Source organism: Strix aluco, chromosome 4 (assembly GCF_031877795.1).
Source record: "Strix aluco isolate bStrAlu1 chromosome 4, bStrAlu1.hap1, whole genome shotgun sequence".
NCBI lineage: Eukaryota > Metazoa > Chordata > Aves > Strigiformes > Strigidae > Strix > Strix aluco.
Genome location: NC_133934.1, coordinates 64,048,317 through 64,073,519, shown reverse-complemented (window position 1 = coordinate 64,073,519; position 25,203 = coordinate 64,048,317). Strand labels below are relative to the sequence as shown.

General features: G+C 42.1%; 1 protein-coding gene across 1 annotated transcript in view; it reads left to right on the top strand.

The window, feature by feature from the left end:
- The window catches only part of CFAP299 (cilia and flagella associated protein 299), a 225,401-nt gene extending 207,449 nt beyond the window's left edge, over positions 1 to 17,952 (top strand). Inside the window, exons 5-6 of the mRNA XM_074821457.1 lie at positions 14,107 to 14,236; positions 16,594 to 17,952. Coding sequence (XP_074677558.1) covers positions 14,107 to 14,236; positions 16,594 to 16,689 — 226 coding nt within the window. The 3' untranslated portion in view covers positions 16,690 to 17,952. The remainder of the gene's footprint in view (positions 1 to 14,106; positions 14,237 to 16,593) is intronic.
- The last annotated feature ends 7,251 nt before the right edge of the window (positions 17,953 to 25,203 follow it).

Genomic DNA, 25,203 nt, shown 5'->3' with positions numbered 1-25,203 from the left:
CTAAATGAGAGATAACTTTCCAGGATTTGCAAATGATGACTCTGAATATCATTCTTTCAAAAAGAAGCAGCAGCTTTGGCCTAAAAGGGAGTTTTTGCAATCATCTCTCTGGAGCAGGTTTTATTCATGTGTAATTGCAGATACGTAAAAGGCATGTGAGGCTGCTCTCACTGGAGCTTTGTCCTGGACGTGACTGAGATCAAGGCTATTTGTTTGTTTCTTTTCTTTCTCTTAGAATCAGTCTTTTTCAGACACCAGAGAATCTTGGTCTTGGAGGATGCACAGGAGGTGGGATCCACTCCCATTCTCTGAATACTGCAAAATCTGCTTTGTTCTTTAGAATATTTCTTAAAACATGTACAAGCGATAAATGTGGGACAAAACAACAGTTTTTTTTCCTACTATGAAACTGATGAGGGCACTGAACCAGTTTCCAGGAAGCCTTCATCTACACTTCAGGCTTTAGAGGACATTTACTTCTCCTTATTACTGTGCTAATGTTTTCCCTAATAATTATTCTGGTTTTGTTTTTTTTTTTTCTTGCTGTGATTTGAACAAGTTCAATTTCCCTGATAACTCCTCACTTAAAATGCTTTCATTTGGAACTAATGCTAAAAATGATCTTTTGACCCTGAAAGTCATCTATATGTTAGTGAAGAACTGGAATTATTATTTGTGTATTTTTTTCCATCTCTGGCTTTTGATCATTGCACTTGCATCTAAATTCTGTCAAATACATTTTCCTAACAGCACTGATGTTTGACACTGAGCAGTGTCTCAGCCAGATGCCTCAGACCCAGTTTGCCATCATCATAGCGTTAATGAAATTCTTGGGTTTTATTTTCCATACCCACCAGTTTAACTGCTTTGGCTATTTTCCTGAGCATTCGTTACCATCTATGCCAATGATTGCCAATTTATTTTTTAACAAACACTATTAAACTTTTCTGTTTCAAGTAACTGTAGACATCCCAGCAGTATGTGAAAGACTATAGGAAAAGAACTTTTCATCATCTTTTGAAACCATGTCAGACCTTAATGAAGAGCGCAGCAGCCTTGGGAGATCTCCCCCTTGATTCCAGTGGGACTAAATTTACAGCTTCAATAGTAGCCACACTGGTGGTATCAGACTTGGCAGGTTTTGAAGCAGATCACAAAATCTAATTTTTGTGCTAATCTTCTCATGTCCTACGGTGAATATCTCATGGAAAAGATGGGAATTTTCAAGCTTCCAAACTGATACTCCATCAGAAAGTTAGTGAAATTAGGCAGTGTAAAATTCTGATAGTCAGCAACATCACAAAGTCCAATTTAAACTGCAGGACTGGGTTATCTCAGCCATAGTGCCACTGTTCCTTTTTTTGGATGGGATGTTTTAAGTAGGTTCGCATTTTCAGTGTCATGATACCCTTGACACTACATATTCATACATTTTGGTAGGGATACATGCAGAAAGAGTAAGGCACACCCCTGTTGCGGTCTGCAAGTAGTAAGCAGAAAAGGTTGATCAATTTAAATCTTTCCCTGTAAAAAGCAAAAAATTGGCTCTAAGTTGTAGCTTGCTGAGGAGGCTGTTGCAGTTGTTCTTTATCTTTAGTATGCAGTAATATCCTCTTTACATCTGCATATTGAAGACAAACAGGGAGAGTGATTTTCTTAAAAACTATTGCTGATTTGGTTTGTTCAATAGGTTTGTTCTTCATAGGGCTACAGATTATGCAGTCATTGAAACTGCCATTTAAGTGTACACCTTCCGGATGTCTGATTCTTCAAACCTTACAGAAAGGTGTAGCGTTCACACTGTCACATTATCTAAACGGTCTTTTTTGGAACAGTTGTAGTAACTATAGCCCCAGTAGTCCTACATATCAGTTTATGCTGCTTTGAACAGATTCTGCCATTCTGCATAAGGACACGTACTTTCTTCATTTGCTTCCTGTGATTCAAATAACCTCAGGTGGTTTGCAGGTTATGTAACAGTTACCATGGCCAACTCACTCGCTCCACGACACTTTATCAGCATACTGTCTCCGTCACATCAGATCCATGATCTGTGTCTTCGCCTGCAACACCCAGCAAATGCTTTCAAACCGCTTGCCCTGTGTCCTGACATACGCAGCGCCCCTTCAACCACATGAAGTTCTCCTTCAACTTCAGTCTCTTTTCCCTACATTTCCTACTGTCTGCTGTTAACACGTACAACCTCTTTGTGTTCATGCAGCCTCTTCCTGGCATGTTTTTTCTGACCCAAGCATGTGCAGAGCTTTCAGTGCACTGCGTAGGTCCTGTTGTATTCAGTGTGTTTCATGTAGTTTGAGGAACTGGGGCCTCCATCCTTTTTATCCCCCCAGATTTCAAAGAGGTTCTGGTTATAGACTGTTTCTCATTTTAATGTGCAACTAGAGTTTGACTATCTAGTTGTAATGTGTGTGTCTCATGTGTGTAAGCTTTGCAGTCAAATTACAAGCTGTGAATGTATTGTAGAGAAGGTAAGGGATGTGAATACTCTGTATAACATTGTGCTTCATTAATATCACAGCTCCGCCAGCTTGTTTGCATTGAAATGGAAAAGTTGCATGCCTGATGCCTTGTCATCTCTTTGCTCTGTTGCTAAACGTACATTTAAATTAGCTATGTCAGCCTCCCAGATCGATAGTATGTTTGTCATTTGAAAACATTAAAAATCAATCTATTTTCAATAGTTCTGCTGATTTGAGCCATTCAAGCTATATGTCACTGTGCATCAAACCAGTAGTTGAAATGTGTGTAGTGATAAGTTTTTTAGCAGCAAAGACAATAGTCACTGCCTTTTCCTGGACCAAACATTCAACCGTAAGAAACTAATGGATCATGCCAAAGCTGGTGTTTGCAAGATGTGGTTATGAAGTTAAACCTACTATTTTTGAAGTAACTGAGTTACTTTTTAAGACTTTGTTTTTACACTAATAGTTGTTAGTAATTCTCCCCAGACTTAGCAGTCTCCTGGGTGCTCTGGTCCCACCAAATCCTAGCAAAACACATCTTTTTCTTAACTAGTATTGGCAAGCTGGAAACTGCACAGCCCAGTTTGCAGCAGTTTTTATGTCCTGAAGCCAGTTTGTAATCTAGAGGTTTTCTGAGGATGTGTTTTACAAGGGCCCTTTGAATCTAATAAGCTTAGGAGTGACTCTGCTAAAGACCTTTTTCCTTAAGACAGGGTAGTACTTTCCTGAAAACCTGGCATTTTTGACACTTTAAGGGGAATTAAGTTGCTCAGAATGGAAACTCCTGATTCTCATCTCTCCTATTGCAGTGTATTTACAAGCTTGAGGTCACTGTCATATAGATAAAATTCTGAGCATGTTGCAGAAGGGGCGGGGGGAAGAAGGGAGTTGTACAGCAATATTTTGAAAATGTGCCTAAATATTTAAGATTTGTCTTCTAAATGTTTGTATAGTTGGCAAAGTTTGGAGGATATGAGACTTGTTATGCAATAGCTTGCAGAAAACAGCAACGTGGGGCCAGTGCCCCACCTCCACAGTGTCTGAGGTAGCGCCCAGCAATTTCACAGTCTTCTAGACTAAGGTGCGAGGAGAACTGAGCTCTTCTCAGGGGCTGAGATTTTCCATGTGCCATTTTTCACTTCTGGTGGGAAAGATGAATCTAAATGTCCCCAGGTTGCTTGGAAATTGCAGCATTAATCATTCAGCAGCCTGGTTGCTCAGGGTGTTCCCTCAGTGCCCAAGCCATCAGGATTTCAAAGGTTGCATTAGTGAGGTCTGAGGTCTGGGAAGAAGAAAAGACTCCTTTCCAAGCCTTGAAGGTTGGCTGTCTCCCCTTGCTTTACCTCACACAACTGAAGTAAAATACTAGGAAAAAGAAGTGTTCATTTTTCATAAAAGTATTATTTTTCATCAGTTCAGCTGATAATTAGAAGTTTTAGCAGATGGTTTTATAGATGAATTCTTTCTGGACTCAACTCTTTGCCTAAGGAGATTACAGTTGGAAAGGAAGAGGACCCTTTGAAAGAAACCACAGGAAGAAAGACAGAGATACACATGCATACATTAAGCATGCTTTGAATACATGCCTTCAGAAAAATCCATCATTTCATCTCAGATGCTTAATCAAACTTTGATCAAGAGGCTGATTTATTCATGGATGTTAACCCCACTTCCTTCAGAAGGAAAGACGTTGGAGAAGCTGGCCCAGCTCCATAAATACGCATATCCAAATCAATATGCAACAATACTTTGACATTTCCTTTACTAGTTCACCTAACTGTCTAGTTGCCATTTAGTTCCTCCAGGTCTTCCTGCTCATCATGTCTTACTATGACTCTTATCCAGCAAAGCACCTAAGCATTGTTTTCAGTGCAACTTCAGCACACATCTGAAGGTCATGTTTTTAAAAATGTTAAAGGTGTAGGCAGGTGCCCAGGGGGATGTTGAAAAACCTGTGGAAGCTCCCAGCAATGCACCCCGCCTACTACAAGAAACCATCAGGCTTTGGAAATCTGTCTTGGCACTTACCTGCATCTTTGGCACCTGAAGCAATTAGTTGAACGATAGCGCAGGGCTGCAGTTGTTCATGATACTCTGGCTTTTTGTTAATGGAAGAGTAAAACCAGTAAGTGAACCTATGTGACACACAGACAAATGCTCTACTCTGATGCCTTTCTTCATTTCTAGGTTGGCCTTTGCTAGAAATTCCTCTCAGATAATCAGATAATAAATCTTTCCCTAAGACTTCATTTTCTTCTGAGGAAGATTCAGTGATCTCTTCTCCTGTCTCTCTGTTGATCATGATATACTCCTTTGTCTGCCGTGTTGAGGAACTAGTTTCAGTAAATCTGTAGTGAATGAACTTGAGGTCCCCGGTTCTCCACAGACCGTTGTTCAGGACCTTAGCTGGCCACCACTTGGTGTGGAACAGGGACAGAGTGACTACTGCATGCATGGTCTTGTAAATGATGCTTACTTTGTTTGGTTTGGTTTTAATACCCAAGGCCTGGCTAGGAGGGAAACTTTTATGACTGAGATTTCTATTTTTATAGGGTGGGTTTTTTTGGCTCCCATCTGAAGACACTTTGAAAAGGCACATTAGGGAAAAAAAAGAAATTACTCAGGTGACTGCTATTGCAATCACCATGTGCCAGTATACAAAAGAACAGGGGCTCTGGTTTTGTACGTTGATCTATCAGCTATATGCAACTTCCAACAGGCCTTCAGTGATTATTAATTGCACAATATGTATAAGCTATTCATCCTGTTGTTCCTTCAACAATTACATGCCTCTCTTTTATCTTCTTTGTTGTAGCTTCAAGATAAAACTTTCTTTTCGTTGGCCATAAATCCTAATGTGTTGGGTGGTTTTATTCTTTAAAGATGGAGAGAACTAATAAGATAATACATTCTGAGTGATTACTGCACAACTTCTGGAGCCTGACAGTAGTTTCATAATTTCTTGGGATCGGGCCTATAACCCTGAGGACTTTAATTTATTTTCCTTTTATTGCTTTTATTTCTTCTATTTTTCTTATTAATCTTAGCCTTCATCCTGAAATGCAAAAGGTGTACCCAGCCGAAGTTGAAACAATGCTGGGAATACCGAGCATATTACACAAAAAACACCTTGGCTACAAGAAACATTTCTAAGCGCTCCAATGCTGAGGGTGTCTGCTAACACCCACTGAAAGCAAATGCAGATGGACCTGCAAGTTGGAACTCTTAGGCTATGGCCTGCTCTGCCAACAGTGGAGAGCCAGGGTGAATTGCAGAAAGGGTAGCCTGAGCTCAGCTCGGGTGGCAGAGGGGGTTCGGTTGTGACAATTCTGCTGCCCAGCCTTGCAGCCACCTGTGCCTTCCTGCTGGCACTGCAGCCCACAGCGTGTCCTGGGCACAGCCCACAGGCTGCTGGGTGGAGATGGGGTGTTACACACGGCGATACGGAGTGCCTAAAAGCCCCCTTGTCAGCGGTTAAGAAAAGGATGTCAGTCAGTTCATGTGACACCAGTTGCAATCCTCTGGTGTCCAGTGCCTGGACTTCCATGATACACAACTCTCAGAAGAGGGAGTGAGTTTAAGAGATGGAGTGGCACAGCTAATGGTTTCACTTTTTCCTCGTGTTTTCTGTCTGATAAAAGACTCATTTTGTTGCATATCTATTTGCACAGAAACACATAGCAGTATACAGCAGGGTCAAATCAGTACTGTAGACTCCAGTGTATGGCAGCAGTCCAGTGTCTGGAGATAGAGTATAAATACATGCAGCAACAGTTATAGAAAATTCTGCCAGAGTTTGAGGAAACTGCACAGTTTCCGAATTCTGAAACCATCTGAATTACATGGGTCATCCCAGACAGGCAGTAACATGATCTCTCCATGATGGTATTTTGCAGAAGGATTTTGTAGGTTCTTTTAAGTATTTTTAAAAAAACAGGTAGCAATTCTCTTGTTTAATTTCCCATTTGTAGTTCTCAGTCCAAACTCAGTAAAGGAAAGGAAACGTTTTGCACTCAAAGGTACATTCAGTCAATGCTATGCGATGTCCTATCAGTGAGGACACGTTGTTAAAATCTGTACCTTCCTGTCCTGGAAGCAATGGTGTCCTTTCTTTCCCTGCTGATTTTTGAAACATTTATTTGCACTTGTTAGGGTCCCATAGAGAACTGTTCTGCCCAGAGGTGCAGAGAGTTTGGGAAGAAGAATCCTAAACTTTGGAAATAAAAAGGAAAATTTAATGTAGCAGTTAAGGGTTTGGTGATTTTAATGACATCCTTCTGAGGCAGCAAACTTGAGGTGCACACCTAGATTATGAGGACTGAAATATGCAGCCTGCTCCATTGAAGTCCTTGGGCTTTGATGGAAGTGCAATGGCTTGTGCCATAACAGGATGATGAAACAGAAGAGTTGGCAGTTGGTGAGACAGCAGAGAGATGCATAGGATGATCATCTGGATCCCATTGCTGCATGTAGAAATACCCATGTGGGAGTGTGTATGTAGATAGAATGGCTGTATCATGTGCTTGTTGTGTTATGCATATTTGAAATCTTTGATTCATAGATAATTCGTGACCAGAAGAAAACTTATCATATGAGTAAGCTCTGTGCAACAAATTGTTCAACAGCTGTATGTGTGTGGGAAACAGAGAAAAATCTAACCATTTTAGATACTGGTAGACAGATCAAGAAGATGAACAGCAACTGTTAATGGGAACAGGCAGGAGAGGTGTGCATTGGCAGTAGCTGAGAACACGTGTTTTTCAATATAAAATATTTTCAATATAAAATATAAATATAAAATTACTATATTTCAATATAAATATAAAAATGACTATTTTGTATTAAGATTAGAGGTTCTTCTTATTCTGTCAAGAAAAAGGCTGAAAAACAGAATCACAGGATGATAGCATCTTTTGGCTGTGGGAATTCCAACTCTCTTGTGTAAAAGAATTGCTTTCCAAGTCCTCTTTGTGTTGCTGCTGTTCTGACTGAGAAATATGCCAAGCCACGATAAACTCGAAATGCACCATTTAGTTAATGCTTTGATAAGAGCCGCGTACAGTAGGAAAGCTTCAGACATACAGCATCCTTGAGGCACTGCTAGCCTACATCATAGGACTGAGACTTGTGTTATGCTCTTGTCCTGTCTAAATGTACATTTCCCAGGCTATGTGGGTTTATAGTTCAGTGAAGCTTGTTGCTAGCGTACCGCTTCCATTAGCCACCTTGCATTTATCTTCACCTCCTTTCAGTGCATTGCTCTTCGTGGTATGCCTGCAAACGCGTGAGAGCTGACTTAGAGGCTTGCTGAGCAGGCATACAGTTTCACATCAGGTCAATGGAAGCTGCAGGTGCTCATCACTTTTGCATATCACACTTTTTTCCTCCTTAATGAAAGGAAAAATGGGCAATCTTAGAGGCAGATCCCAGGCAGGAGGTGGAGCAGCCATGTGGCTTGGGTGGTTATCAGGAGGAGAGGATAAGATCAAAGGGTTACAGTGCCAAGAGAAGCTCTGCAAGCCCTTTGATCTCAGAGTTGATCCAGCACACCACTGAATATTTTAAATGAAAGCAAGCCTAAAGCCAATCTCCGTGCCGCACTGGACACTTCCCTGCATTCAGTGTGCATAGGATTCATCGTTCTTTGTGGCAGGGTCTCCTGTGTAGAGGGTTTGGCTGTCTGCACAGCCTCACAGCACTGGTTTTGTGGTGTTGGGCCAGAATCTCTGCCCTCCCATGGAGTGTTGAGTTCATCACCCTTTTGCTATGGAATTACAAGCAAACAGGCATCAGCATGGATGTGCTCCTTTCAGAGCTCTTCATGCCTAGTGTCACCTATGTTTAAAAAAAAAAAAAAATAAAGTTAAGGGAGAAGGAAAAAATTACTTGTTTTTAAAGCAATACAAGAAGTGGGGAGTCAACAGGTCTGGGAGGTATTTTCAAACTCTTGCTATTCATAAGCTTCATTGCTATGGAGTGCTTGTAGTCCCAATGACTAGAAGTGATGTGTCAGTTCTTGTCCTGTGCTTGTTAAATGTACTGCGCGAGCATCAGCCCTCCTGCAACCAGTGGCAGCTTTGCTGCTGTTCTCTGTTGAGCCAAATTTCAGGGTTTCTACTATTGCTTGGGAGAGATGCAAAGTAAAGTCTGTGCTCAGGAACTGCAGAGAGAAGGTGGTGGCTGCAGAGCACTTGCTGCAGGAGCTGTCCAGGTTCGAGCAAGAGGGAGAAGCTGCATCTCTGCCAGGTTGAGAGGCATCCAGTGCTAGCTGGTGCAGTGTTCGTCCATAAAACTGCCTTGCAGTGATGAAATGGCATTGCTGACCCCGGTGCTGATGGGGCTGTTTCCCAAGTTCAGTAATGAGATGCAGTGAACTACACACTAGCTAAATGTCAAAGGCAAGGCCAAAACAGTCTTAAAGATTATTTCTGGCTGTAGTGCTAAACATCCTCTCACCATGCCAGTTCTGAGCAGGGAAGCTTGGCCACAGATTAAAGGCAGAGATCCCCATTACTCCCAGCGCCAGTAGTATAAAGAGGACGTGTCAGACACTCACTATCTGCTGTGGTGACTCCTGCTTTGTAACTGCATAGGCAGCAGGCAGTGCTGTGCTCTTTCACTCCCTCTAGGAAACTAAGGCATGAATTGTTCCTGTGGGTCAGATGCTCATTTCTACCAATTTTACATGAGAATTCATTGGAGTAACTCCTGATTTACAACCAGTTTGCAAGATAATCAGCCATGTGAGTTTAGCTAAATGCCACAGGGTTTTAATTCAGTAGTGACAATATAGCACAGGTAAGCAGGAAAAAAATCACCAAAATAGCTACTGTGCACAGTAGCTGTGGACAAATCAAACTGCCTCGGTTTTCCGAAGTACTGTAACATACTTCACCCTACCCTGGCAATCATTTGATAAATACAATTATTTCGGTCAAAGCTGCTTCAAGATGAAAAAGAAAAGCAAAACTCAGCATCTTTAAATTTCTTAGGTGGAAAAGTAGCTTGTTCTTGTTTAACCAGAGGTCTGTGACATGCATCTTATTATGAAACAGCGGTTGGCGTGGAGTCAGGCGTATGTGCTGTATTACATTGTGTCATGTCCCACCAAGGCATTGACCTTGTTTGCACCAGAAAGCTGTGGAAGGACTGAAAGGCCAAATCCCATCCAAGTATGTTAGTATGTTGCTACTCTGTCATATTTGGCAAGCACATGCAGAATGCCAGTTTCCCCCCATTAGAGTGATTTACCGGTGCACTCCTACCAGAGGGTAGAAAGAAGGAGAACGCCAGGATAAAGGAGCTGCTGCTTTTTATTCCTGGTTCTAGTCTCCTTTGTTGTCCTTCATGCCCCTGTCTCCCTAGTCTGCACCCTTCTGCTGCTGCCCAACTAAAGCAAGCTGGTCTGCAAATTACCAGGAGGGGGTCTGAAGCCAGATAGTTTGCATCGCAAATTCATAGAACCACAAACTGAAAAAAGCTGTTGAGCCATCATTGTTTATAATTAGTTTTTGACTGAAGTCCCAGTCTGCTATAGGGAATGGTTTTATCTTTGTGTATGTGTGGGTGGGAAGAGAAAAGTAGAAAACTGAATCAAGGAACCAATCCTTATCCTGAGGCAAAGAAAGAATAGGGTAGTATAATCTAACCCCATGGGATCAAAGGTGGGGCCAACACAGACATAAACACCTTTACACTATGTTCTCTCTCCCTGATTTTGCTGATTTAAATAGTAAATAGTAAGTTGGGACAACAAAGCTCTTACCCTGCAGATGCACACCTTCTTTTCTTTTGGTTGGATGGTGATTGGCAACCCTCAATTTGTTCAGTGTCTGAAGCGCTCTCCAGTCTGTCCAGGCCTGATGCATTGTGGCATTTTAACCCCTTGAATAAGCTGTGTAAGAAGTTCTTTCATCACAGCTCATTTCCCACTGCAGAATAAGGGAAAAAAAAGGGACAATCACACACTGAAGCATCAAAATCCAGTCTGTAACCTTGCCAAGGATTTGCCTCTAGGATAACTGTTGTTCAGTTTCCTGAGTGTGAGCAGCCACAGGACTCCAACCAAAGCACCCCATCTCTTGGCTGGAGCTGGTAATTAGGACTCTTCGCTGCTCTGCCATATCCTATGAAAAATCTCCCCCCGTTTTTTGTGCCCTGGCTCCCCCAGCCACTGATGAGCTGTAATAAAGCCTGCCTTACATCTCACAAGAATGTCAAGTGGTTTAATGCATGTTTACAAAAGGACCCAGAGATTTTTGGATGAAAGACATTCTATAAGCACCATGTGGTTTGATGTGCTGCCATCTTGGTACCCGAAGGATAACTTTTAAGGATACAAAAACCTGTATTCAGACTCCTTGTGTTCTGGGAGGGCATCTGTCTGCCTGCAGAATGAAAATCTGCTCAGACCAGAGTTAGCTGATGAATGAAAAAACCCGCCTCACATATTTTAGTCTGTATTCCCAAACACAGTGTGCTACTTGTTATATACCACTGCACCAACAAGTCATTGTTTAAAAAAACAAAACAAAAAGCCCCCCAAAATTTTAAAAAAACCCAACCACAAGATGTATTCTTCTTGCAGCTATGGCCTATGGACTATGGGCACTGATAAGTCTTTCATACTCCACATACTTAAGTGCCGTGCTAAAAAATGTTACATTTGTTCCAAAACACAGGGTAATCAAACAAAATAATAATAGAAAAAATGTACATTGATTTTTTTTTTTTTTTTTCTTTCTGGCATTTGATCATGTTCATCTGACTGCATGTTTTCATCTCAGGATAATTTAAGTATTTGAAGGCACATGGAATTCTGCTAACAAAAATTAGTTTGATTACATTGGGATTATAGTAACTCCTAAATAGCACTTACTGCTGAAATTTAGTTTATTATTTATTCTAGAGAAAGAAACACATATGAGATGGGATTCCCTAGGTCCTGATTTCCAGCCCCACCTTCTTACAGCAGCCTCGTGGTAGAATGCATTGATTACAGTGAGCAAGTTTCACCTTAACAGTAACTGGCAGGGGAGAGGCTGCTCCAGAGAAGCCTTCTTCAACCCCTTGCTCCTCTGGTCAAAATGTTCTTCTTACCTCCTGCCTATTTAGGCAGTATTAGGACTATTTCCTGCTAGCATGTATTACTTTGTGCTCCCAGTAACACTGTTCTCTAGCTGAAGCAGCCTTTCTCATCCTACTTGCTGAAGGTGGATGTGAGACTTACTTGAATCTCTTGATGTCATCAGTTTTCAGTGAAGAACATGAATAAAGGTATGCAGGGGAAATTTCCTTCTGTGGCCAGACATCTAGGCTCCCTCAAAGCAGCCACCATCTCGCTGTCTGCTGGTGTTTGTTTTAGAGGACATGGGAATGTTCAGAAGCTCAGGGCTTATATGTGGGAAAGGCAGAGAGAGAGTTGCATGGGGCACTGCCCACTTCTCTTAGCCCTCAGTAACAGGGTACAGAGAGATTTACTTTGTTTTGCTGGTGGACTTGGGGTTTATGTCTCACATCTAAGCACATGATGGAAGCTAATTGGTCATGGAAAGTGAGAGTCCATAACAAAACTGTTTGCACTAGACATTGATTTCCCAGCAGGAAGGCTATCTGAGCTCTGATCTGGGGAAGTACGGTAGGAGTGGGGTTGCAGGCTTGTCAAAATGCAGGAAGCTATTATCTGACAGCTAATGGACTATTTCCACCTTCAGATGTCTAATTTATTTTTAATGAATGTGGGGAAGTCTTTGGAGAGAGGCATTTCCCCCACCCCTCGATAATGTAGAGCAATTCCTTCCTAATCTGGTAGTGGTTTTCCAGCAGAAACAATCTCTGTGGAACTGGACTTGTTAACCAAGTTGTGTCCTGGGGGACAGGGAAAAGCTGTAGGGATGAAATAAGGTAACTGAGTAGAAAGTTAAAAGAATCTGTGTATTCAATTTGTATATAAGTTAGTGCATAGTCTTATTCTTAGATGTAAGGAGTGAATGAAAAAATCTTCCGTCTACCACTGAAAGCGAGTACTCAAGAGCATTAAACAATTCTATAGATGACAAATCAATGTGACCAATTAGCATATCAAAGCAAAGCAATTATTACTACTAAGCTGAATGATAGTGTCCACCCACCTTTCACTCATTTTCTGCAGGCATCTAAGCGTTAGGCTGCACAGAGTTCCAGAGGGTAGCTTCTACTTGTGCTAACTCGCTTGCTTAAGGACATAACTTTGTGCTGAGCACACCATTTTACATCACCTGGCTGTAATTCAAGGCTATCGACTTCAGTGGCAAATCACCCACTGACTTCAGTAAGGGCGTTGTAAATTTATGTCCAAGTCATCATATGTTGCTGCATTCCTACCAGAGGTGTTAAGGATGCGAAAAGGTTTAGCATACCTAACAGTGAGGCCTACTGTTTTGCGCTCTTTCAAAGTCAGGAAGAAATCAAGGTGCTTAAAAAAACAGAACCATGTATCTAGTTGGAATGAAGTATCCTTGCTGAAGGCAGGAAAATTAAAAAGTATTTTCTACATATCTTGAATCCTCCTTACAAGCAGAATGATTTCCTCTTGACTTCCTCCCATCTCCTCTGTCTTTTGCAAAAGATACCCTCAATCAGCAACAGAAATGCAATGTGCTACTTGATCAAATGAGTGAGGTAGGCCTAACAGTACCATCACATTGTGCAATTTGTAGGTACGTCTGACCTGAAAAGGTTTCTAAGCACATACCAACAATGAGCATGCAAATGACAGCCTATTAGTTGGCTATGTGGCAAGTACAAAGCCCACAAAGGCTGAGGTCAGGTGATAAAAGGTTTGAGAAGTCAAGAAACAAAAGTGTGAGAAGGCTCTGGAAATTCCAGCACCTCTGACCTAAGAGAAAGGCTGATAAACTGCTGAAACCCTCCTGTGTCCACTCGGTATTTGACATAGCAGGCTCATTCCTTCTGACTTTTGTTTAGCGCCGGACATTTTGAAAACTAGCAAGCACAGTCAGCCTGATCGAAGGGCTTGTTCCAGAATTAATCCCAGGCTGACACCTACAGCTCTCCAGGGAGCTGGGATTTTCCTCTGGGAGCTGGAGTTCAGCCCCTCCTGCTGTATCGGGCCCACGAGGAGGCTTCCAAAATGTCCTTACTACCAGAATTCTATTAAAAACAAGAGAAAGGAAAACAGTAAGGCAGCAAGAGAGTTCCAGTGAGATCCTAAGGGGAAATGTTGGCTCCCACATCTGGTTTGCAGATCTGTGGTGGTCCGGGAAGCACTTTCAGGTGGTCTCCAGAGCTGTTTCCGTCACAGTAGTAGTTCTCAAGCACTACCACTTCCTGCTGGTTATAACCCGGGCTCTGAGTCTTTTAGTAACACTAGTACAGAATGAATGAGGAGACAGCTAGGGGCCTCAGTTTTGGTTTGCTAGAGATCAGATACGTAGGACCACATTTGGACAGGTTTTCTGATATTTAGTAGACTTCTGCTCCTCAGTGAATCTGTCTGGCTTTCAGAGGGGCTGCTGTGGAATCAGGAACTACTCAGCATGAATAAGGAGGTCAGAATCTGCCCTTTAAACTGGAAGAATGACATCCATTAAAAGAACAGCATTTCTGTTTCACATTTTCACAGCTTTTACAACTGGGATAGAAATGTCAGCACTTCAAATTCCAGCCCAAATTACCAAGTGATTGCAGAAAATGCCTGTGGACTACTCTTCAAGAACAAAAGTGATAGGAAAATAATAAATGTGGATCCCAAGGTAAATGTCTTTTTTTTTTTTTTCCCAATATTCTAATTTGCCTTTATGCAATGGAGCTTGACTGCTAAACTGTTGAGTCTGATTGCAAATAGTGTCTTTTATCAATACACACCTAATATTTCAGGCTTACTCAGACATGCTGTTCCCCATGTTAACATAGCTGCTGTGGTCCCTGTCAGGATAAACTTAGCCTACCTTGTTTATGATTGAGCGCGTCTAGGCCTTTCCCTTGTGATGACAAAAATGAGAAGTTGAACTGACCGATAAAACTGAAATCTTTCAGGAGCAGGGTTTCTCTTATACCCTGTCCCTTTCTCTGCCCTTTTTCCTTCCAACCAGATGAGAAATTGTTGCCATTACTGCCAGGATAGGCTGCATGCTGTCACTATGTCCTATTAATGGAAATGCCAAGAAGTGCTAAGGAAGGGGAAGTATGGGACAGGGAACAGGGTGAGGAGGAAAGCAAGACTGACTGGAAGATGTGAGAACTGAAGCATGGGAGTGTATAAGCAGGTACATCTGGTGTGGAAAGATGCTGTGTTTTGCTCAGAGAATGACACATGTTCCTCTAGCTAAAAGGAAAAATTGCTAAAATGTTGGTGACACATCCTGGAGCTGGTGGTCCCTGTATTCATCTCGTCTGAAAAATCAAATCTCTATTATGAAACATGCCTGCAGGTGGATAAAAATAAGTAAATATTAGGCTACTTTGAAACAAAAGCTGCAACTTGTAGGAACCATAATATCCCAAATCCTGGCAGGGTCTGCTAAACACCAGCAAATCCAGAAAGCAGAATTGGTTCCTGCATTCGAAGCATGGGCCATCTTCTACCCCAACACTTTCACCGTGGTGAACTGAAACTGGCAGAATTCCTTTCCCAACCGCATACAATCTTTATTCTTCCTCATTAATACAAAAGATTTAAGAAATCCTAAGGAAAGCAGCCCCATTAAGGTCATTCAGTTCTTGTAGCAGATTGTCACTGGCATAAGGGTCAAACCTGTATTTTAAACCCTGTCCCTCATAAAAGAGAAATTTGACACTAGATGCATCTTCTGTGGAGAGCTGTGTTTCTCCAGCACACAGTAAATGGTTCAGAAAGATTTACAAATTAATAAAAGAAAGGAAAATACTTGTGCCTCACTAGTGCTATAAACTGGAGGAACGTTGTGGACTCTGTGTCTCTTAGATATGACTGACAGCACAAACATATGCTTTGCTTTCATAAAAATGGATCTGATCCTATTATTGTTGACGTTGATTGGTCTTTACCATTTATTTACATAGCAGTTGAATCTGAACAATGCAGATACTCAAGTCATACCCGGACATGCCATTTTCGACATAGTTGAAAGCTGATTAAATTGCCACGGGTATTTTATCTTTCATATTGGGAGCTGAATGGGTAATAATATTATAGACAGCTTCCCCCTGTAAGAAACCATGTTCCTCTGGTGCCAACTGCACTTTTTTAAACTTTACAGCTGAAGTCCTTGGACTATAGATTGGATGTGACAAACACACCCAGGCTTTGGTTACTCTCAAAACCAACATGAACTAAGCTGGGCAATAATTTGTTTGGGTTTCTACAGAACTGATCTAGGATGATGGTTTCTTTGATGTGCTTCCCATGAAAGATGGTCACATATGAATAGTAACAGTACAAAATATCAAATTATATGCATTTCAAAATAAGTGTATTGGTTTGTTAGAAATTCAAAAATGCATACCTAAAAATGTGTTTGGTTGCATTGAAAGTGGGCCACCAATCCAACTTCCTGCAGCTGCAGAACATCTGTAACAAATAACCAGCTCTTTAGTGTCTATGTGAAAGATCCTTGCATGCCAAGAGCCACACTAAGAGGCATTTGTACGTGTACATTGTGTCCCCACACAGGTTTCAGGGCACCAGCTTGTGAGTCACTGTGAGATCCATCTGGCTTTGGCTTTTCTGTAATGCTGACTGATGGGGAACTAGCTTTTGAGAAGCGCTTGCTATGGACCAAACTGAAATCAGCACAAGTTCTCTCTCATGGAGTTCAGCTTGAACAGACTTAGTACCAGCTGCCTGATCTTTGCAAGCAGGCCTCCTCTTTGACCAGTCTATGGTCCACTTGTTCCTAGTTATATTTAGCTAAAAGAACTCTATCACTGTCTTTGCATCTACTAAAAGCATTGCAGGAGAAACAAACTGCCCTGTGCCAGGCCATTAGTCTTCACTGAGAAATCCCCACCCTCAGAGCTAGTTGCATTTATCAAACTTTATGTTCCAAGGGAAGAAGAAGAGAATTTGTGACATTAAAAACCATGTCTTTTCTCTCTCCTGACTGGGTATCTGTAATATTCTGTGTTTCAGGCCTACCCAGGAGACGGCACAACACGGACGCCTGTTGAAACAGATCTCTATCTCCATGTTGTTATCTATGACCATATCATCAGAAGAGGGACATAAAGGTCCATCTGTGTGACTCTTCTCCCAATGATTTGTTTAGCTCTTTTAAAGTCATCTGGAAGAACAATGAACAGTTGGAAGACCTTTACCTTGTGTTCAGGAGTAGGAAAGGGGGGATTTTTATACTGTTTCAGAGTTTGTGCCTCACTCCTTGAGGGAAGTAAAGTGGAAGTGAGACCCCATACTGGCTGTAGAGTCCATGTATCTGGGCCCCTTGTTTGACCTTTGTGAAGTCCATGGGGTATATGAATTGCAAAAGCACCTAAAAGGAAGACAGAAGGTTTGGACCCAGCTTTTCCCACTTCTCCTAAGGTAGTAGGGCAGCTGGGTCAGAGGTGCTGTATTCTTTCTTGGAGTTAAGAGAAGAAACTACTGTCCCACAGTTCCCCAGCAACAGGATGTTTTAAATTCTTCCTGGAAGACTCTTTTTCAGGTAGGCCTGGACCTCTGTTGAGCAGCTAGCACCATGTAATGTGGACCGAGCCATTCACAGGGTAGCAGGGGGAAGTTGTACCAAATAGACTGGTAAATGTAAAGAAATCTGCAGCATTTTCATGGTATTAGTGGTTCCTTGAAGGCCACTTTTCATCCATTCCAGCTCTTGTTGCTGTTCTAGTACCAACTTGCCAGAAGTTCAGGCAGCAATGCAATGGCCCAAGGAACTCTATTCCAATCCCGGGGCACTTGGGGAAGTTGCCCGTACTTACATGACCCAGCTGGTATAACCACCAACGTAGCTGTCTGCTTGCTGGAGAACTGGAAAACGGCACAAAGCTAAGCAGCAGAAAGAACTAGCAGGAACAAGAGCAATAATTACAAAGAAAAGTAAAAGGATGTGGAGGTGAAAGCAAAGGAAACAAAGGTAGAAAGTGGCTGGGTAAAATTCCCTGGACCTTATTCTTTTGGGAACTGGATGATTTTAATGATCCTTTCTGGCTTTGGTACTGTGAATTTGTAAAAAGGACAAGTGAGGCAACTCGGACAAGAAAAAAGATGGTAGCAGCGCTGCTAGGCTTACCATAGGGTGGGGTTTATCTGCCAGCCTCATCACAAGCATGTTCACTTTGGAAAAGGCTGAGAGCCTCGGTCTTAGCAGTTGGCGCATTAAAGATCCCTTTACTGCAAGGAGAGGGAGTGTTCCAACAATTACAAAGTGAAAGTTGTTACTTCAAAGCTGCAGTAATTTGGGAGAGACTTACAAGCCTTCTTTTCTTTCCCATAAAATTTTCAATGTTATGAAGGTCTACCATTTCCAAAATATAATAAAATCTTTCACTGCAACATCTTGCTTTTATATAGAGCACTTCATCCCATAGCACCCTAAAATTTTTGCAGCAGATAGGCAGACTTGGAGGTTAGATCCCTGGTCCCTGAAGGGCAGGCAGGCCGCCGAGGAAGCCCCCGGGGCCTGGCAAGGCCGCTCGGGGTTTCAGGCCTCGTCTCCCCGCCGAGCCCCCGCCGGTGCCTCCATCGCCGGGCCAGCAGAGCCCCCTAGTGCAGGCCGAGCAAATGCCGGCCGGAGCAGCTTCCCGGCAACCCCGCGCATCAAAGCGAGTGGAAATACCGAGCTAAAGGCCCGAGAACAAACAGGCAAAGGCAAATGATGCCTCTTCGCAGGGATATTAACGGAAAGAACAAAAGAGCCCAAGACTGCGATAACTCCTTGATTTTGTAGAGGGCCCTGCGCTGGAAACGTACGTCTCCAGGGCAAAGACCTCGCACTGTTAGGGCAGGCTTCTCCTGACCTTGGTGCAGAATTGTAGGTGTTTCTGTCATTTAGCAGTACCAGACAGAAAGACTTCCATCGTTCCTTCGATCTCACCTGAAAACTAGGCTTCTGTTGTTGGCTCAGCTTTGCTTTACTGCCCCTGTGTCTTGGAGGCAGCTCAAGGGAATGGCTAGATACTGACTCAAATACTTTTGTACCATTAAAGCAGAATTGCCTTTATAGTACAACTTAGCATTTGGGATATATTTTTTTCAAGAAAGAAATCAGAACTCCCGAGCCATTTGGAAGACACTATGTTTTGCCTCTCTTGAACACTGGAGAGGGAGAAGTCCTCATTATGAAGGCTGGTAGAAGGGACAATTGGTGGAAAGGGTATGAATTATATTTTTCATTCCTCTCGACAAATGAATTGTCATTTTTCTTTCTCAATTTAATTGGATTTTAAAGTAATGTTAAAAAACGAAGTTGGAAAGTGGTCCCTGGAGTTTGGAGAACATTTTCTCAGAATCATGATAAATAACATGAAATAGAACTTAACAGAAGTAGATTTTCAACTTTAGAGGTTATTTCCACAAATTCAGCTCTCTTTGTTCTCATCTTACTAATCAACGCTCTTGATTCAAAAGAACAGCAGGAAGTCTAGCAGAATCCCATGTCTACATCTGCAGGAAAATGGAAGGAAGTTTGGATTTAAGTGGGCTTTACGTGTTTTCAGGTCAGCGAGTGCACCAGTGCACTGTCTATCTCTAAAGGCAGGTAACTGAAAGGCCGTAAAGATGTAGGAAGCCTCATCTTTTGCAGCTCTTGCTGACCTCCTATGGAATTGTAATTTCATACTATTTCTGACCTGGGTGATAAACCTCATTTGAGAGAAAAAGTGAACTGTAATAACTGTAATGAAGAAATGCTATTCACTGAGTAATTCACAGAATTAGTGGCTGCTCAGTAAACTCATTTGATTCCTTGCCACCCATCCTTGCCTATGAGCTAATCTCCTGGTGTTTTGTCTCTTCTGACGTTCAAAACCTAGGATCCCAGAGTGTTACCATAAATGAAAGCTCCTGAGTTCGATGTTACAGTCTTTTGCCAATCTGAACTGGAAGAAACTTTAGTCTCTGCTGTAAGTGAAAATCTGTACCCCAAACACTTCTATCTGGCTTGCATTTTAAAGAAAACATTTATTTTCTTAGACAAACAGGATAGTGCCTAAAAGCAGCTAAGTGCTGTTACACTCCATTTCCCTAAAATGTCAATGGTGGTTTTTCCCAACATCTTGTCACTGTTAAGCCCTGGATAGACACACAGTGAAGTGGACATGCAAAACATATGGTAATCAAGAGAGAAGCTTTCCAAGGACTGATAACCACATGAAAGCTTCCTGTATATGTTCTTATGCTCTGTGACTTTTTACCAGAAACAAATGCAAACTGTCCAGCCTGAAATTATTGCCTGCTATAAATGTAAGGTGAATAGGAATTTCTCCATTCTGTTCTGAAAAGAAACTCTGGTGTTGTCACTGGTCATGACATTTACTGCAGGTACAGAGTTTCCGTGCTGCTGTAAGATAACTGATTTTAGGCATTGATGGGAAGGTGCATCCTTGCAAAGGATGCCCAGAACTCTAGATTTTGTACTGGTGGGGGGAGGGTTGTGTGGTTTTTTTTCAACCATGTCTAAACTGAGTACATGAGTTAGGGTCTACAGATTTTATTAGCCTGTATATATTTTGGATTCTTTTATATTTCTTCACCTTCCCACCAAAAATCATAGTTTTGTTCTTTTTATATGAGGTCTGGATCTTTGGTCTTGCAACAATGTTTGGAACTGTTCTTGTTATTTTGGCTAATAGAGTGAAGCTGAAAAGTAGCATGAGATTGGTGGTGAACAGCTCCATCCTGAGCCACAAGCAGAATCACAGGAAGAGTTATTATTTAGTACAAAATACAATGCTTTGAAAAGAAAAGTCATTTTACACCAAAATATGAAGTTCTTTGTTCTTTAACTGTCACAACAGGACACTTTGATATAGTTGGAAACTTTTCATATTATGTGAAATGAAATTCTGGTGAATTCTGTGTGATTTTATGGAGAGGCATCAGCAGCTTTGCATTCTCTGACCAACAGTGGTTTTGTGGAAGGCCAGCTGTCTGAGGAACCCAAGCAGAGGCAGTAATTTGGTCCCACTTTTGAATTTGTTAGCTGTACAGTAAGGTACAACAGCACTTCATGAACTCTAAGTTCATGATTCCAGCAGCAGCCTTGTCAATCTAGCTGCATCTTCAAAGCCGAAAGAAGGAAAAGGGGCACGGCAGCGCCACCTTAATAGCTGACCCCTATCTCATGTAACAAACAAGAAGATCTCCAAGCAGCGTACAACTTGGTCATTAGTTGGTTCTTGTTTTGGCCATCAGCAAAAGAGGTTGCAGGGGAAAATCCTCCATTAACTCCAACTCCCCACATACAGAAAAGAAATCAGATTAAAAATGACTAAAACCTTTGGGCGATTCTCTGCAAGGCAGGCAGGGACAAGCAGTGCAGGCCAAGCCACTGTTCCCACTGCAAAGAAAACAAAAACACAGGTGCTGAATGTACTGAAGCCATGCAGATTAGCCCTGTGTGCAGTACACGCTCTTTACAAGAAGAAAAAACATCACTCTTGTTACTTGGCTATTGTTCGCTTGAGGCATGTTTTATTTCAGCTCAACTCTAAGCAGAGTTATTACAGATCCCACAGCAGAAGTTCTCTGTGATGAGAGAAACATGTGATCTCCGGGCCCTAGAGAAGAAATTATGCTGGGAAGGCACCTCCAGCAGGAAGGCTGATGCTGGCCACCTGAGCAAACACCCAGTCTAAGGAGCGTAAAAAAGCAAGCATAATGGATATATGTAATGGCTGTACACAGGAGCAGTTTGGTACAAGTTTCTCACCATGACCCTGCTTAGTGGGAAGGCTATTTTTCTGTACACATCTCTAAGACGAAGAGCAAGGAGATTCAAAGAGAGTGAGTGCCACTTTGTTCCCCAATAAAAGGGGAGAGCCGGCTCTGCACGTTGCAGTTTGTGTAGTGCAATTCTAAGCACTGCTGGCTGATGTGCTGTTTAGTGTTCTCCTGTGCCGGTTATGAACTTCACGGTGTTGTACACGGGAATGTGTGTTTATAAGGAATGTAGGGAAATGATACAGCTGAGGATCCTGACTGAGGAGGATTCTGCTGACTGGGTCACAAGACTGAATCCAGTGAGAAGAGACAAGGTTTCCCTGGAGTGATGGCTTCTTGAGGCACAGAACAACACACTTTAGCCAGAGATTATGGGTCTAGTAAGAGTGGGGGTGATTTTGTGGGGTTGGTGACATGCTGCTGGGAGCAAAGCTGGTGTCATTGACCCAAAAACTTTGTGGCAGGAGACCTGCCAGAGCAGAATACACAGAAGCCCATCTGAGACAGGCAAACAGATGGTGCAGAGGGCTGGTGCAAGCCAGCCGAGGTGAAGCTGCAGGGGGTTATTCACCAGATGACAGCGAGGAGAGCTGGATGTAGGAGCCGCAGCAGCAGAGATTGCTTTTGTAATTCTGGAAAGCCTGAAAGCCAGGCAACTAATAAGCGCAAGTGTGGGATTGGCCTTCACATGCTGAACAGATTTTGCTAATATCACTTTGTTATGCAAATATGTAATTATTTCATTTCCCCCAGAGGGAGTATTTGTGGTTTCCTCTTCCCCGGGACTTCCGAATGCTTGTGTGCAGGGAACAAATAACTGTGAAGTTACCAGGTATGTGCATTACATGGCAAGCCCTGAAAAAGTGGAAATCTGGAAGTTTTTGGTGGCACTTTTGAAAGGGGCTGATGGAGGGTGGTGAGGCTGCCCCTGACAATGGCACAGGACTTGCTCATCATTTAAATAAACTTAATTAAGATTGAAGCCTACTGTGTGCCTGGGGCTAAGGAATAAAAAGGCTAGGTTGCCTGACAAACCAGAGACTCTGTGGTAGATCTGGATGGAGCTGTGCTAGCAAGGAGCCGCTAGGACCCAGCAGGGAGGGACCAGGATCTACAGACCTGACTGGAGCTGCACTGGCTGTAGCTAGGAAGGGTGATGTTTGTAGATAACGTATCCTCACTGATGCAGGCGAAAACAAATGAGAAGCACCCACTGTGACCCTCTCTTTCTGTAGTACCATGGTAGAGTAACTATAGGTGGGTGATAACTTGGAAAATTCAGTCCCGCCCAATTGTAAGGCAATTAACTTTTGTATTACTAAAGGTGAGAAAGACAGTTGGGCTTACACATAGCCAGAATTTCAGATCATTTCAGTTTGATTTTTCCTCAAATATCTGCCTGCAAGTGGATCTGTAGACACACACATGCACATGCATGCACCTGCTGGAGTTTGATACCTACTTCTAGTGCAGTGTTATTTGATGTCTGCACTTTTCCTGTTTCTTCATAGAAGGGGGGAGCCAGGAAGAAAAAAAAAAAAATACAGATTATCTGTAACAGTCCAAATTGTTATCTCAGCTCTACAGATGGAAATCTAGAGTGAGTGTACTGGATAGGATGGAGTCACTCTGTAATCACACCGGTGTGTATGCAGAATTTTTCCCATGTGGTGATGGTTATTCTTTTTGTCTGCATGTTTTGTAGCTTTTCGTGCCCCTGCAGCTGTTTTGTGTAGAGACCTGTCCTCCAGACTGACTAAAACCTGATTTGTACATTTATACCAAAATGATTTGTGTACTGTGCAGAAAGGCAGAAGAGTTTGTATGGATATTCCAAAGAAGTGACTTAGGAAGTTGACAGTGTTTTGAGATGTAGGGTCTGTCAGTATATCATACTGAAATGTTTGACTTGTTTTTATAAACACAGGAGAGGTAGGTAAGCTTTTATTCCACATTTGCTTTGATGATTATGCCATTGAGCTGCTACGTTTGGCAAACCAAGACAGAAAAAAGGGGGAGGGAGAAAAATAAGAAATTAACATCACATTTGGTCATCTCCATTAAAAATGCAAAATATGTAGAGTGTCTCTGCACCAAGTTCAGACTAGATATCCTTCTGCACAAATCATTTTTATTGCTGTTGCATCAACATTAGGGCTCAACATATTCTTTAACTGTTCTTAGCCTTCTAAATGACTTGTTTTGCCTTTATCAATAGAAGACTCTAAAAGCCCATCAGGGTGCACATCAGCTTTCATCAGATGGACCCACGTTCAGGGGAGAGTTAAGGTGTTTCATTCCCCTGAGTTTTTCTTCAGACATACTTGGGATCAGTTCTGCTGATGGCTGAAAAGCTGAGATGTAAAATTTAAGAACTGTTATTAACAATTTTTGCACTTCCTAGGCCAAGAGCTTACATGAGGAAAATCATTACAGCTTAAATCAGTGAAATAATACTAGTTTACTTAGTGAGTAAGTATCTTCTTAAGAGTCTCAGAAAAAAACACTGCCAATCTTTTAAGCATGACTACTGTGATATGGTGAATCTCAGCTATGCATGTAACACTGAAATAGGTCAAGCCCTGTAGTTTGCATCTGCCAAGAATTTGACCTAAAGAAAAACCTCAGGATTTTCTGCATATTGATACAAAGCACAAATGCAAGCTTTTGGCTCATATTGGTCAGTGGCCGAGAGGTATGTCAGACTCCTGCAGCTGTCCACTTACTACTGGCCTCCAAGTGGAATATCTCCTATTAACATCGACCCTCTGAGTCTGATCATTTAAATAGTTTTTCAGCCATCCAGATGGTAATGTCCTAACTTGGATATGGTGATTTTGTTAGAGATGGTGGCAAAACCCTGGCTAAAGTTGTAAATGTCATCCACTGGTCTCCCTCATTTGCAAGTCCAATCAATTTATCACAAAAAGCAATCAGGTGGGTCAGCCATGATTTGCCCTTGGGAAATCCATGTGGATTGTTCCCAGGCACTTTCTTCTCCCTCACATGCCCAGAAATGTGTCCTGAGAGGACACGCTCCATGATTTTTCCAGACACTGAAGGGGGACTGTCTGATGCTTAACTGTTGGTATGCCTCTTCTTGACTGTGTAACTCTGACAGATCTGGAGGAGACTTCTTTTCTTCTGTGTCCCCACAATCCCTCGTCTTTCCTCTATAAGGGCACACTTCAGCTGTTAGGGAGCTGCTTTATGCTGATAAGCGATGGCGATTAGTTTCTGATACTTGGTGATCTGTTGCATAGACTGAAGTCACATTGGGTGAAACTGAGTCTGGACTTGCTGTTATTCTGGGAAGAGATTCAAATCTGACCTTTTCATTTGGACATTTTGGTAGGAAAGATCAAAATGTCAGAGCAGCACCATGGCCATCCTATATCTTCCTTTTCCAAAACAGAGCTAGTAGAGTCTCTTTCAAGGAGCTCGCCATTTGCTTTTTGAAAGATAGATGCTTAACTTGTTCCTTTTTTAACTGAGAACTAAACTGGAAGCACATGAAATTGTTGCCTCAATTAAAAGTAATATTGATTTTGTCAGAGAATGAAGTGCAGTAGTAAAATGTATCAGTAAATGCTGACTTCATTGTGTTATTAAGTATATTTGCCCTATGAAACTTGGCCAATTAGTGCAACCAGGCTAGAGCACCCATCTGCTTCACTTGGAGCAGGACTCAGGCCACAAAATATATTAAGAAAAACTGCAGAACTACATTTCCATTCTGGAAGTAGCGCCAGTGTCAAAATATCTACTGAAAACCAAACCACAGGTTCTTTCCATAGCCCTCATTGCTGTTTGTAAAATGTTATTTAAGAAACTGAGCTGAAAAGA